The 16,384-nt window shown below is 40.9% G+C and overlaps 1 protein-coding gene across 1 annotated transcript in view; it reads right to left on the bottom strand.

Moving 5' to 3' along the window:
• Nucleotides 1-2,806: 2,806 nt before the first annotated feature.
• The window catches only part of GALNT18 (polypeptide N-acetylgalactosaminyltransferase 18), a gene marked incomplete at its 3' end in the record, with an annotated part of 46,853 nt that continues 33,275 nt past the window's right edge, over nucleotides 2,807-16,384 (bottom strand). The window contains exons 6-8 of the mRNA XM_010140705.1: nucleotides 4,254-4,437; nucleotides 3,168-3,365; nucleotides 2,807-2,921 (exon numbers count right to left, since the gene is read on the bottom strand). Coding sequence (XP_010139007.1) covers nucleotides 2,807-2,921; nucleotides 3,168-3,365; nucleotides 4,254-4,437 — 497 coding nt within the window. The remainder of the gene's footprint in view (nucleotides 2,922-3,167; nucleotides 3,366-4,253; nucleotides 4,438-16,384) is intronic.

Here is a 16,384-nt window from a genome sequence, read left to right as displayed (position 1 = left end):
GATGCTTCAGATACAGTTTCCAGCAGTAGGGGATTTTCTCGCACTCATGTAATACAAATAACTAGATATTTGTGCAGATGATGAGGCGACGAAAATACCTCCTGGGAGAGGATACTGGGATAAATCTCTGTTTCGTCAGGGTCCAATTCCTGTCCCTGCACAGTGAAAACCCCATCAGTCCAGCTGAAAACAAACCATTTCAAGGCTTTAGAAGACACAGTAATAGTTTCTCCTTTATAATGAAAGGAAATCTTAAATAGGTAGACTTTGTTTCTCAGAAGCATCTCAGCTGGCAGATTAAATCTTACCTCGCATCACTGAAAATGCAGCTGCTAACAAAGCAAATGAAGAGTAGGGCTCTGACTCTGCGTAGGCACAGAGAGCGATTACCCAGCCCTGTCATCACACGGTGCTGCAGCTGCTCTGCATAGGACTTAGCTCACTGTAGTTTTACATCCTCTGGAACAAAATTAGTACTATAAGGACATGGGACCATGCTCTACTTCACGTGTTTAAGATAAACAGGTATCTCAAACAATCCTAGCTCTAGCTGCTATTTCTGTAGTTGAAAGTAACTTCTCCTGTACGTGTTTGCTTTTACATGCTTATGCATACAAGTTCCCAATGAAAGAATTGACTTTTGGTGCCTAAATACGGCAAAGAATGGGAACAGAAATTTGCTTAGAAATGCAAGCTATGAAAAATATTAAGGAAATGTCACTAGATATCAACTCCATCGTATCAGAGAATGTGATTCACAACACAACACTTCTTGGCTAGCCTGGATACCAGAGCAGTTAGGGCACCTGGTGGCAGCTTCTCCAGCCCTACCTGATAATGGATAACACACAGCAGAATACTAGATGAAGCAAGACGCTTCTTAGAAGAGCAAAATGGCAATGGAAGAGGAAGCACAGTGAGCAATCTGTACTCGTGGACTGGAGAGCACCATTTTAAAATGGCAATATTAAGTATTGCACCAATACTGTAATTATAATATAGTTTTTGTAGGGCAATAATGTCTGGAAATTGTCTGCCCCTGGGAGCTGCGCCTCTAGGGACAAGCGCTTGGCATGCACTTGGATGGCATGTCTGCCATCATAACGCGAGAGCACATCTGAAGCAGCCACCTGTATTTTGCCAAGACATGGTGTATGGCTCCAGGTGTGCACCAGAAGCAGGTGGCTGAGGGAAGGAGCTTAACCTGTGAAGAACTAATACTGTGCTTCCCAGAAGCTCTAACATTGCACTGGACATTTATATTCATCCTGGTTTTATCTGGGATATGCTAAGACTTGTGAGAAGAGTTGGTAATAAACTGCTAAAAAATCTCCACATTACAGCTCAGTAATTTGTTTGGATATAGCCAGGAACACAGATCCAGGTCAGGATAAAGTCAGACGAGGCACCATACTTTATGCTACCTTGCACACTACAATCTGTTACAGATGAAAGTACTTCATGTAGGTCAGACACCATTTCCCTGGAGACAGACAAAAAGCTGGAAAGGAAATCAGAGCAGTGCTGGGCTTTACTCCAGTGATCCAGTCTACTCCAGAGTTTCAATTATGCAGAGATTTACACCTTTCTGGACTTGTCGATCAAAGCACTCTCCCCATCAGCTTCTGCAAGGCTAAGGATAGCTGACTGGTCAGCACAGATCGCACGATGCAAAACTAGGAAAAACTTGCACTCACAAGAAGACAATAGTTTTGTCAGTTGAAAAATGAAGAGAAAAACCAAAGTTACACTAATTTTCAACTCATCACAACACTGATATGCAAAACCAGGTTTTGGGAACAGAAGACAGCTCTCTGGGCCTCACAGTGAGGAGAATGGTGTCATTAAAAGGAGCAGTCTTGCATTTGTGTCTCCCTTTCCTTAAAACTGTGCTCTAACCTAACAGGGGGCAGACCTGCACTTCAGTCTTACTGCAATAACACTTTATCGCTGACAGGCAAGAGAAGACTAATTTTTTACTTCAGAAAGTAAAGATGAGTATTTTTTGTTATATCTCAGCAGACTATTCTGTATTTTTAAGTAATTTCCTTTTTTGTTAATGTATAACAGTACACTTTTATTCTGGCAACCCAAAAGCACAAAATACAAGCTACCACTGACATCTCAGAGTGGAGTATAACACACATCTGACCATTTTTCATTACTGCCCATCTAGCTAAGAATTCCTCTTGTGTCAAAGCCTGACAGGTTCTCCAAGAGAACAGCACTGTATTTGGAGAATGGTATTTAGCTGTGAAGAGATACAGAAAGAAGTACTCAAATCACACGCCCCACTGCAGATGGCAAACAGATGAAGAGTGTATGACGGAAGAAGGAAATATGTGCACTTACGCACTTTAGGAATATCTCAATTCCCCTCCAGAGGGAAGGCAGCATAAATGCTTATATATTCCAGTTTGCTCTATAGTGATTTTCCTAATTTAAATACACCAAGTAATCTGGAAAGGCTTTTCCCATTACGCCTCTGAGAAACTATCCTCTTTACCGAGTCTGGGATCACAGGTAAGCAGGGAGTTTTAAATATCATCTCTGCAGAATTCGAGCATTGTTACTTGAATGAACAAATAAATACCAAATTCTGTATTTCTATCCTTGTCCCTATAGGAGTGTTTGCTCTTCTCTTTTTGCCCTCCCTCCTCAAATACAACAGTTCATACTACTTCAGAGCTGTGGATCTCCTCTGCATGCCCTCATCCATACATTTTTGACTGGTTTTTAACCTCACAGTAAGAAGCAAGCTGTATTTTACGTGTCAGCCACCAGTGTTATTGGTTTTACTCCTTACCCTGATTCCAAGCTCCACATTCTCTCCTCCATATACTTCCATGCCTTCATCCAGTAAGCCAATCTCTTGGAAATATTCTCTATCTACTATGAAGCACCCAATCAATGCAGGACTTCTGGAAGAATAAACCAGTAGCAACCGAAATTAGCATAGAATATGAACAATTTTATTATTCAGAAATAGATTGTATTTATAATTGCTGGGGTCAAGGACAAAAGCTGAAGAGGACAGCTCAAGGACAGTTAACTAATTCAATATTAGAGTCAGTAAAACCTGTTACGTAGCCGAGACCACTCACCACCTGTCACACCTAGATGGGCAGTGCCAGTGACACACTAATGCAGCCACAGCTGCATGTTACCTTATTGGAGCAGTTGTGTTCTCCAGCTTCCACCATGACTTAGGAGGGTTCAGGTATCGGCACCACAGCTCCCAGTCGAACCCCTGTGCTGAGAGAGGATATTCCTCTATTTCAAAATTATCATACTTAATGTTATCAAATGATGGAGAAATTACTCTTTTTCTGTTTTCTTTTATTCTAGTGAGCACTGGTTCAGCCCTGAAAAAAGAAAAAAGTATTTTAAGATTACATCAACAGAAACACAGCACTGACGGAGATCACAGAAACAGCGTAGTGTGGGTTGGAAGGGATCATGTTTAAGGTCTTCTAGTCCAGCCCTTCACATAAACAGCAGCTTATGCCGTGTATTTCAGAAGGGGAAAAGTCTACAGCTGTTACCCATTCGGAGCTCCCTTAGCTTTGAGATGGAGCTTTGACAGAGCAGGATCTGCCCCAAAATAACACACTGCAATATTTTATCTAGGATGCTCTATTATTAACCTTGATGTTGGCTGGTGAATGGAAGAAATTAGTATCTGCATATCACACCCTTGCTACCAAGTAATGATAACTTCAGGCTCTCAATAGTATCAAGGACATCAAGATCAGAGTTAATAATAGATCTATTCTAGGATGGAAGCTCCTGCCTTTTTACCATCTTTTTTAGCAACAGAGATATTAAATCCAGACTGAACAAGTTAAAATACATGGGTTTAGTTATGTGCTACTTTTGCACAGAGCAGCAACCTCAGTGCCAAAATGAAACTTCTTTGTTTACACTGTAAGACACCGAAGAAACATAATATTTTTAATTAAGATAAATTTGCCCCTATGGGCAAAGGGCAACACTACCGGAGGAGATTTTTAACATGTAGTTTTCCAATATAGTTTAAACACATTGTAATTAGGCCAGCAGATAGCTCACATCATAAAAATGGATCTAGATTATGTTATACAGCACAAATAGATTTTTCATGCTTCTGTCCATGATTTGTCTGAATCTTCATTAAAAAGATGAGAATGCTAACTCACCCTCTATATGCAAGAGAAATGCCACTCAGTAGATGATGAACAGTGCTTGGAAAAGAAATTCAAAGAGACACATACCATCCCACATTGAATTCCACATGGGCATCAAAGAGAGCGACTACTGGTGCTGTGGCTACTCTCCATCCACTGACTCGCGATCGAATCAGCCCCTCCTGTTTGCTGTGTCGAATGACCTTGATGAAACCAGGCTTACGGGCATTCACTTCATCGACATACTTCTGTAGTTTCTCCTTGAGTTCTTCTGTGGAAAGGAAAGAATTAGATGTTAATAAGAATGTAAAGATGTAAAAGATGTAAGTATCTGTTCTTTCAGCAAAACAGGAATCTTCACACATGGAAATACTCACTTTGGATTTAACTAGTAAGAATTCTCTAATAATCAAGTCTAAAAGGAGGCAAACAAAAAGTAGAAGGACCATAAATTATACAGTAATAAAAAAAGCCCAGGTGTAGCTATTCAGCCTACCTGACTGACATCAGAATCCTGCCACTGTTTAACGTTACCGTGCCGCAATGAGAGCACTCAGCCATACAGAACCATAGCTACCTAAATGCATATCATGTAACTGGAGCAACAAATACGATAACTATCTTCTATTTCCAGAAAAATATGCCTAAATATTGTCCATAAACAAATTGTCCATAAATTTTCCATAAACTTTGCCAATATTTCAGGGAGAAAAATTGTAAATAAAATGAAGTATTTATCCTTTTTCCATTTTTCTTTCTAAACATCAATGACTTTTTTTCTATCTCTACTAAGAAGTTCCATAACTTCTGCTCTTTTCTCAGCAGAACAAAGACCAGTAAAAGTATTGGAGGAGATTCATTCCTGATTCAAATATGTTAACTTTTTAATCAACAGTTATCGTATCTCTGGTTTAAAGATCATTGCATGAGAAAATCCAGTATGTAGAGCTGAAATGTGCTGCTCACTGTTATTAACTGAAGACACTGTTCACTACTGTTCCTTATTAGCATTGCTATGTTCTATTCATGGGATGGTACCACTCAGAATTCCCTTGGGGTTACTAAGTTTCCTTTCTTCCAAATCTCTCCACAAATCTAGAAATGTCTCTGCTGTGCTGCAGAATAATGCTCCTGTGGTTACAATGTTCAACTGGATATAATCAAATCTGCATTAAAAGCTCAATGCTGCCTCACCCTTTCCATAAAAGTCTGAGCAAGCCATTTAACTTTTCCATAATCAATTCCCCAACTACGAAATGGGATCACCTCATTTTTTTCTTCTTTTTGGTCTATTTAGACCTCAAACTCGAGAGAACACCGGTGTTCTTTCTCCTGCATTTTCATTTCTCCCGGCCAAGGATGGCACCACCAGAGGACAGAGCAGCACCCAGTAAATCAGCAGCGTGGGAGAGGGTACAACTGCTGTCATGTTGGCTGACCCAAATTGATTCCCAGTAACGTACAACGGGCTTTTTCTTTTAAACCCAACCAGTGAAACTTGCTGTTTTACTGTTTTGCTGGCATTAGCGGTGCACTGTGCTCCTAGCTACGTGCTGGCATTTCTGCATTGAGCCCAAGTAGGTTCTCAACGCACGAAGCCAGCCAGTCTGGGACCTAGTCACCTCAGACAGATCTGGACAACATGCGCACTAGCCTGGTTAATGCAACAGGAAATTAAAGGCAAGCACACTATCAGTCACATTAAATGTTCATCCTTGGAAAGGAAGGGAATGTGTCCTCTCTTAGGCTAACAGAGATGAACAGAATGTTTCACAAGGGGTCCTCTAACCTAGAGATTGTTACAACCCATACGACCCTAGGGGACCTACTTCTCTGAAGATATGGAGGAAAGGTCACGATGGTCAAGCACGTAGACACCTTAAAGTCACCCCTCTTTGTAAAGGCGCTCAGACAGCTGCCAGGCGCGATGGTCGTGCAGCTAGTTCCACTGGCACTGCAGGACTGTGTGTGACACGCGCCTTTGCGTAAATGAACTCTCTGTGTGCAGAGAGACAATGCCAAAGAAAAGAGCTGATACTTAGACTTTTTAATTTGTTTTTAAAGAACAAGCATTAAAAAGAATATCCATGTCCATTACAGCACTAAACTGCAGCTGTATTTTAGAAACGGACTCAATGTATTCCTAGACCTTTCCACATTACATTGCCAACATGTATTCAAACATTGTATCTGTGACTGCATCACCTTGAATAAACAATGCGAGGAACTTACACATGACATAGAGCACTATTCTACTTGTGTTAGATTTACCCCATATTAACCAATACACTTTTTTCTTTATAAATTAAAAAAAAACATATTCAGATTTTCTATCAGGCTTGTGCAAAGCCACATGTTCTTGTTGTTCAACGCCTAACACAGAGATTTGTAGCAAGCACAAAAACATCAAATCAGCCACTGGCTAAGAGCACATTAAATTCAAAAAACGACATTCATGTTACTGAAATTATGCCCAGCTAAAACCCGTGCAAACCAGTTCTCTATTCCCAAAATGTAACACTGTGGAGGGCAAATATCAAAACATGATGATCAAAGCTTTGCTCTCGGCGTAGGTGGCTGTTCGTAGTTTTACAATACCAGGAAGCTTTGTTTGCCACAACAATGCAGCACCACCACTGAGTATAAAATACGTGATAGGAAAGCAGGCTCTAATCCAGAAAATCAGCACCCTTGATAGAGTCATTATTACCTCAGTTACCTTCCTTTTTGGCAAGTGGGCTATTCTTACTCCTGTCACATACTTTTCCTAATACGGACTGAATTTATAAGCTTGAGTAAACACAAAATCTTTTCTATAGCTAGGTGTAGCTGTAGGTGCAAATGGAACAGAACCCAAATCTTGGCTTGTCACCAGCACGGCTTCGGCTGCACTTCATAGCTGTGACATTTACTAGGCAGTACACACTGCTCATTTTCTGGTTACACGGCAGCTTTTTGCAAATGAAGTGAATGGCCTGAGAGAGTCTCAGGGGAACCTTGGAGCCTTACCCGTGGTGAGTCAATATGGAGGAATCCTTCCTGGGATCTCAGCATCAGCCACAGCAGGCAGAGGAAAATGGTGCATTTTACCTACTCTTCCATTCTGGCTCACAAGCAGTGACTTAGTCTGCAGCACTATAAGCACCCTTTGTCTGATAAATCTTATTGGTGCAGACTCTCCCAGAAGAAAAGATAAGTCTACTAAAAAAACGTATAATTTTCATTCAGCTACAGGACACAGCAGATAGGTGAACCAAGCTAGAAAGTCACTGTTTTGGAAAGAATGTAAAAATGCCCTAGCAGAACACTTAAGTCAGGTTTTTTCATGCATTCCACATTTTCCCGAGTTTTACATGAGAAATCTGAGTCCAATTGTCTTTGACAGTTTTAGAGCATCCCGCCCAACTGGACTGACTGACAGGACTCTCCCTCTAGAACTAATCGTATTCTTTGTGATGGCACTGATGGTCTTCAGCAATATGTTTTTAACCTGTGATGGTTTTTTCCACTTCAGATACATTGCCTGAATATTCAACAGTCTTTTTTATTAATTATTGTGCTTCACTGCTTTATGCCACCATAGGGAGAAGAAGGGGAATGAGCAAATATGTCATCTTCAGTACACCGTTGATTCGGTTTCTAATTATGGAAAGAAACAGGCTTATAAAGACAGAAGCGTTTGCCTTTCAGCGTGGAATCTGTCTAATAAGGACTCAATTTAACTAAGCTGAATGAATATCTGCAATTGGAGAGGAAGAGCAGCCATACATGGAACAGGAGAACAGTGCCGATCTGGCAACGTTGCCCTCTGCCACCTGTCTCTATATGGTACGGATGTCTGGAGAGCACAGCACAAGTCTGCTCATAAATGTAGAAAACTTAACTAACGTGCCATCATTATATTCAATATTAAGTTCTAATAGTTCTAAGACATTTTTTGCTTTGTTTTTAATAAATCCACAAAGATTTTGTCTGTCAAGTTTCAGCATGCCAGAGCAGTGCTAAAGAATTCAGGCAACTTTGCCTTCCTCGGAAGGGGCAGAAACAGAGGAGGATGGAGACAGGGAGCATGAGGAGTCAGAAGACGTCAGCCATCCCACAGCTCCAGAGAGGGTATGTGAAGGGGTCATTGCATTCATTAAAACCCCTTCATAAGCAACCTCCCTTTTAAGATCTGATTGGAGAGAACAGTGCTTTGACAGAGGCCCTGGCAATGCAACTGCTCTCCTTGCACAACTGCAGCTTGCTTGGCTTGTGCATGTAGCCAGTCCTAGCTCAGACGGGCAATCTGGACCACAGGCTTTGAACCCTGGAGGGTTGTTGCAGGCCTTAGGATATGGAAAAGATTTCTCACGTATGCCCCAGGGAGCTTCTCAGAAGAAAAATCATCTACAGATCATGCCCTTCATCCACTCGCATGCAAGTGGCCTGCACTTTGTATGCCTCCACCCTCCCGAAACTGGGAAGTTATCAGGCTCAGTGATGTAAGGCGCCTTAGCCCCTTACTCCAACGCGCAGCTGTGGATCTGTCCCCAGACTTCAAATAAGTTATTGATACAAAGAGTGTTGTCATAAATAATAAATTAGTGCCTCACATTCACAGAGAAGTAGCTTAAAGAACAGTCAATTAAGCCTTGCTCTCAGTAACTTTCGTGCTTTAATGTACTGCCATTCTGAGTGAGTGCTTGAATGAGTCCTCACATCTCTCAGAACAATTATGTCGGTAAAGCCTGATATTCATGCTTTGCTGAGACAGATGCATTTTACCGACTTCTTAAAACTCTTCTTCTTAGCTGTAAGTTTGCCGATGGAATTAAAATAATAAACAGATAAATAAATAAATAAAAGCTCTCTCATAACTTCATGCATTTTCTAAAGCCTAGAAGTCCCTGCTGCCCTTGGTGCAGCAGAATGCCCACTGGATGTTATTGCCATCTCTGCAAGCCCTGTGCTTTTACCTTTAGGGAGAAATTCATTTCCACGTCAAAAGCCCAGGAATAACCACGTCCCTCTTTAACCTTAGCACTTGGCACAAACATGGGTTCTTCTACTGTGAAGGGAGAGAAATTATTCTTCAGTACAGAATGGGATTTGAGGTAACAATTGTCCTTCCTGTGCCAGAAATTGTGGATTGACACATTATAAGAAAGGAGCAGAATCCTTCCAATTCATTGTTTTTATGCTCTACCTTTGTGTGTTCACTGAGCTGCCTAGAAGACACACTCTGGCCCCCAGGTAAAGAACCACATCGGATACATTCTTGGATCACGAAGGACACTTTAAAGGCAAATCATTACATCAGCTGCAGGAATACTGAGGAGCTACTGCCTGTCTCAGACACTAGCTGGTCAGTTTGCCACTGGCAAGGATGCCAAGGCCTTCCTGAACACCCTGTGCAGTAGGTCCGAATGGGACCCATGCCCGGCCCCAAGACAAAACAGCAAACTGGCAGAGCACAAGACATCAGCACACCATAAGAGCCGCTGCCATACTAGGAGCATCTCATCAGGTTCACCTTGCTTCTGCATAAAAGGCAAGTAAATTGGCAAAAAGAATTTGCACAAACCAACTGATTTTAAAACAGGATTTTTCCATCTTCTTTATCTTGTCATTTGTGGCCCAAAGTCTCCGAAACAGGAAGAGATGCTTTCTCACTCTTCCAACAACTATTTATAGCCTTCGGAAAAACAGAATATATTAACACAGCTAACTTGCTGGCAAGTAAAGAAAGCTTGTTATACAAGGTTTGCTGCAAAAAACCCCCTCTCTTCCCTCTCAGTCACTCTGCAGGCATACAACCTGAATTCATGTAGCAACTTGAATTCAAGGCAGCAGCTAGGCATGTAAGAAAAACTGTTTGCTGCATTTTATCTAACAGGCTTGTACACTGGATTATGCCACTTATTTTGTATGCAGCTCAGTGCTTCATAACTTTTATTTTCCTTTCCTCTGGTCCCTTATCTTTCATGCTCAAGTGATCACTTCTCATCTCTGTAGCAGAAGCTGATAATTCCAAATGAAAAATATTTATAACTAGATAGAGGCATGCCATTTGTAATGCACATGTGTATATAGAATGTTTGCAACAGAGGGCAACAATGCGCAAACAGATAACGAGGGCCTGCTGTGCACACGTATTTAATAACCTCATGTTATCTGGTAATAGATAAACCACCCAAGGGAAATTACCAGCATGATGCAAGATATTGATTTGGACAGACCTCAGAAACAAAAAAGCAGTATAGTCCTTTTCCCCATTACTATACCCAACTGGTATTGTTGACAGAGATGCATAATGTAATCTCACAAGTTCAGGCTATCCATATGTAAAGCCCGATAGCGTCATGAACTTTCACAGGCACAACCTTTGCATTCAGCAATCCAAAGTCTCAGCTGCTGTCAAACCTCCCCAGGTCTATTAAGACAAATGAGGCCTACAACAATTCACTCCAGCTCACGCCTCTGACTACAAGCCAAGGATTTCTCTAGTCTAGCACATGAACAGCACCCTTCTCCCACAGAAAAGGCAGAAAAAATACACAGTTCCCCTCGGCTGCTCCACACAAGCACTCGCTGTTTCAGTTGCAGAGGAGAATCTGGTATAGAGGACTGGGAAGTCAGTCACATTGCTTTCAAAGGGTCTGACGGGTGCTGCTGTGATCCGTTCTCAGGTCCTCTCACAGACATCATATCTATGCATGGAAAGAGCTTAGGTGGACAGACACTACGCTGAATCCTCTTGTTGGTGGAAAGGTCCTGGGAATTTGACAGCATGAACACCACATCCCAGCAAAGAATTCCACTTCAAAACAGTACTCAGTAAACTAGCACACCTCCCAAACCAGAACAGGCTTTGCAGAAGAGACCTGTGCTAGAACTGTTCCTTGAGCAATCTATCAGACATGTACACTACTTGGGTTCAGGTTGTTTTTTATCTAAATGATGCAACATTCCAGCCCCAGCCATGCAAGTGGGATACCACCCTCCAGATCATTATGTCCTACCCAGAAATATTGCCACATCTTAATAAATCCCAATAGTACAGGAAGAACAATGAAAAGAATCTTTGGGAAGCTGTGACAGCTGAACATCACGTTATGGAGAAGGGGGATACTAGAGAAAGAGATACTACATCTGTTATTTTTTGTTGGTACTATTCTCTTGTACTAATGTCTTTATAATAAGGGCTGTAAATTCTTTTTATCCTCTCTTGCTTACTGACAGTACTTAATTTCTGTCCTAAGGTGCATCCTGTCATAACTATTATCAAGTCCACATTCTAGTAGCAGAGTGTCTTGCAACACTTAGCAAGACAGTGAGATGAACTGAGATGCCGGATGAATCTGCAAGGTCACGCCACAAGTTGCAGAAGAGGAGGACTAGAGCGTGCCCTCCCAAATCCCAGGAGAGCACACCAACACTGCGTGATTCTCTGAGGCTGTGATTCTGCAGTTTGAGCCATGGCCCACATGGAGCCCAGAGAACTAACTCCATGCAGATGCAAAAGCTCCTCCACATAACTGGGTCAGGATTAAGAGGCAGCTGATATCCAGAGATCTTCTAAATGTCAACAGAAATGCACTGCAACAAAGGAATTAAACAGGCCCTCCCATCCCCCTAACAACGGGGAATACTCACATGCCTACCTCTGAGTACAGAGGGGAGCTTACTAAAGGCAAGTGTTGATCAAGAAAGGAAAAGAAAAATCAATCTGCTCTCAGGTGAACATTCCTTCCAGCTCCTTAATGAATTTAAGTGTATGCGGGAAGGCAGGACTAATAAAAAAAGCACCAAGTGCATTTTCTTAGATTTCAAAATTCCTGCATGAGCAAGTTCACAACTGGCAATAAAAGCCAGTTGGGCATGTATGTGCTTATACCAGCAAACGTGCAAACACAGGGACTTCCTGAGCAGACAATAGTTACCAACTGCTCTACAATCAACAAAGCAAGGGCACAGAGTCTGCCACGTATGCCTCCATGGCAACACCTAGAACCCTAACAGAAAGGTGTTTAAATCTTCAAAATATCCTTAGACACAGACCTGTAATTACACAATCTTAATTGTTCCGCTCAGCAGGTTGCTGGATGCTTGAATTCACCTCAGCAGGAGCACTGTTCCCCTCTGGGTTACTGTGTGTGCCTGCTTTCCGTTGAGGGACCACTGCTGGATGTGTCATGGCTACAGTAATGTGATCACAACAACCGTTAAACCTGGTCAGGAACAAACGCTATCACTGAAATCAGATATTCGTATCACATCTGACACAAGGATGACTGCTGATGTTTGTTTGGATACAATAATTTCAGAAAGGGGCCATAAAGTGAGAAGTACACAAGCACCAAGACACGCATTAGAGCTGACACAGTGAAGACAATACACTGCTGAAATAACCAATACCAAAATTCTGAGTTCTTCATTTCCCTTCTTGTGAAATGAAATGTTCGTGGACTCATTTGTAAAATGACCTTTAAACGTGGAAGAGAAGTCCCTGAGAAATGCATTCTAGTCCCAGCTGGATAGCAGCTGTTTCCAGTAATCGGCTTATTTTTTTCAAAATATAGTATTTATTTTAATCTATTTCTTGGACATGTTTGGAAAAGAAAAATCATAATTCAGAAAAACAAACTAAATGCCTGAACAGAGCCAGAGCAGACTGTATAAATCTAGAAAAATACAATCTAAAGAGCACATTAGAAATACTCTGTATTTCTTTAAGCCATAAGATGCAGCAAGCAGCTTGCTGTATCATAAACCTGATAAATAATCATGACTCCAGGAAACTGTGGCAGTGCATGTTACAATAACAGATTCATAGGAAAAGGAAACTGCCAATTAAAAGACAATAGTCTAAGTTAACTACTCTGTTTCTGGAGTGCATTCAGAGGAAATCAGTCACGTAAGTTGCAGTAAAAATGGAATATGCAAATATGCCGTTAGAAACATACAGAGCAGAGCTGCTCAAATTCCTCTCTGGATCAAACCTCTCTCTAACAGCAAGCAAGTTGAGAACAGGACTACAAAAGAAGGGGAAACAGAAAGTAATCACAGAATATTTCTAGTTGGAAGGGACCTCTGCAATCCAAGCCTCAACTCAGAGCAGGTCAAATTAAATAATAAGTAATATTCACTATTAAAGAGTAATTTAAAATAATGCCAGAGAGCATTAAAAGATAGAGTTTGGTTTTAGTTTCAATAAATGGGACTTAGTCTTGAATGCCACATTGTTTTTTGTAACAATCTCACTTTGTATCAGAAATTATAATCCAACTTTATACTCATTGCATAGAATTCCTTCCTTGGGAGCAAAACAGCAGCTAGCATGCACCAAACCTAATGATACTGTGAAAGCATCTTTGAGGGTCAAGACAGCAATAACACTATTTCTCCTCTTGAGTTCTTACTCTACAAATTCACATCATATGAATAACTTGGAAGTTACAACTTCTGCTTTTTGAAACTTCCTAAAAATATGGAAAAAATCCAACTAGTTCTTACTCCTGTAGAGCGCCCATTCCAACCAGAAATCATTTGGTTTGAATACCATAAGAGCTGCAGGATTTGCTTCTATCTAAAGATAGAAACTGTCTTAAAGGAATCATCGACTACGTACATTTTCAAATTAAAGCAACAAATTCTGCCTTCCTTCTTTCCCAGCATATTTGATTACTCCTTAAGAGTAACACAGTGCTGGGACTGCACCATTCGTTAGCTGTGGAAATCCTCTAAATCCAGCACATATGATCTCCAAGTAAAGGACTGTAACAGGGTATCATTCACTGCTTCCTAAAAATCCCAAATTCCAACTCTTACCAGAATACAATAGCACAGAATTCATATCTTTAGATTAAATGTACCAGCATGCAACAAATTATTCCAAGATATTTATTCCAAAGTTCGAAATTTCTCTGTAGGCATCTAATCTCAATCTATCCGTTAGTTTTAAAGAAATGTTTGGGGTTTAATTGTTATATTACAATTGTTATTCATGCCATGTCTTTTTGCATCAGAAACATGCAAGGGACAGTATAATTTCTTAAAAAAAGGGGAGGCATCACAAATAATCTAGGCAGTAACTTGAAACTAAAATTCATAATACCCTTTCAATTCACCAGACAGGAATAGCATTCTTACTCATACCCTGCTGCAGTCTGAGAAAGATGTGGTTAAATCCTGAATAATTGGGAATATGTTATTTTAAAACTAAAGTATGTTAATCTGGCTATTAGTATGCCTTCCAGCAGGGTGGAAGCCTTGCTTGCATAAAACATGCACATAGAAGAGCACATACCAGCCTTGCTTTCCTGCTCCACAGAAACAACCAGCAGTAGTGTCAATATTTTTTGACATTGTAAGCAGCAGAAGTGTCCTTTCACTGTGCTGACAGGACAGAATTCCACCAGCTCCAGCACTCCCTCCTGGAGTTCACAGCCGAGAGAGCAGCTGGAGGCTCGGGTGACTGGGCTGCTCACGTTTCTGCTTTACACTGCAGGTGGCTGGAACTACCAGGGAAGGATAGTACCTGCTCCCGACTACAGCAGGCAGCGAGCTGGGCTGCCGCTTCACCTTCTCATCTTGTCAGCAAAAGCAGAGCTGGCTGGCGCTGGCTGAGAAACCCACAAAGAAACTCACAGCACTTCTGGACCTGCTGCCACGGAATCAGCAGGTAGCAGCCACCTCTTTCAGTCGGTTACGCATCGACACCCCACACTGAGCGCAGCAGCTCATGAGATGCTAAGGATAAGTCACAGAAAATGGACTGAAATCAAAAGCAAAAATTGGGCACTGAAATGACTTAGATTTGGAAAAGCCCACTAAAGAAAATTTCCATAGGTGAAGGCAATGCCTAAATTTAATAAAAATATTTAAATAACTTCAAAGTTACTTTTTTTTTCATTGAGTATCAGGCAAACAAAGAGTCCAGAAGAATATTCTTGAATTACAGTCTCTCTTACTAATATTTAGATATATTATAACAGGTTTGTTCAATGTTTGTGTGCTGGTAAAGATTACATTAATTTAGTTCATTTCCTTTCTCATTATTTTTTGTCTTTTAATTTTATCTCTTTACTTCAAAACTTATCTTCTAAAGCAACACTTTAACACCTGTGGATAAAGCAGAGAGACCCTAGGGACCCATCAGCCACCGCCCTTAAGTACAACTCAGGATATGCCAAGCTTACTGTTCATGTGGAAAACCACGCAAACACACACTTGTATCCAGGCCCTCCGCTGGCACGTTTTTCAGATAGCTTCATTTTCTCAATAAATGTAGCAAGTTTTAATGACTTCATTAAGACCTCCCAGCATAATTTTTACTGACGCTATTATTTCTTTTATACATTATACTTCTGAATCCTGACATTTATATGAAATATTGCCTGGAAATATTATGGTCCCTTCCAGGAGATCTTTTTACGAATGACTGTTGGCATTAAGTACTGTCCATATCTCACTTACTGAGCTGTGATGTGGTTGGCAGCACCGTAAACCTACAAGACTTCATTTATTATAGAGATTCAAAGGCTTGAAACTATCATCTCCGATCCAATTCTTCCAGCATACTGTTTGACCTTTCATTGTGCAAAATGATTTTGCACAGAGAGAGGCTAATTTCCTTGGACTGGATTTTGATTTGCAATTTGATTTGCAGTATATCCACATTTTTCAGAATAGTTACTGTCTGACTTCTCAGATTTAAACCTTTTAGCATCTTCTAAAGAATGCTTCTTGCACAGCTAAATTTCATAATGAAATTCCATGATTAAATTCTCTCCAGCTACGAGCATTAAACCTTGTCTGCATATTGCAATATGTTGTATTGAAGAGCACTTGACAACTTCAGACTGGGTAATGATCTCACTTTCCTACATGGCATTCATCTTGGTTGACCTCAGACAGTTATGATACGGCTATATTCTTACTGTGTTGCAGGAGGGCATTGCTCCAGAAGGTAGTAAACTCCGAATTATAATTAATATCCACATCTTTAAAATCCTGAGCAGCGTTTAATCCTTAGAAATTTTGGTGATCTTTCCAAAGCTCAAAAAGCCTGACATGGGTGTCTCAGAAAGCTGAATAGCAAAAAGTTCCTCAAGGCACACGACTCTTCCATCTGCAAGGGCCACACATCACCCCCCTTTCCAAATCTGTTCTGATATGAGAAGTTAAAATGTGTAAATTTTACATAGCAAACACGGCTGTGCTACCTATGTGGG

The sequence above is a fragment of the Buceros rhinoceros genome, unplaced genomic scaffold (assembly GCF_000710305.1).
Source record: "Buceros rhinoceros silvestris isolate BGI_N320 unplaced genomic scaffold, ASM71030v1 scaffold18957, whole genome shotgun sequence".
Taxonomy (NCBI): domain Eukaryota; kingdom Metazoa; phylum Chordata; class Aves; order Bucerotiformes; family Bucerotidae; genus Buceros; species Buceros rhinoceros.
The sequence above is the reverse complement of the archived record's forward strand: the minus strand, read 5'-3'. Positions and strand labels throughout refer to the sequence as shown.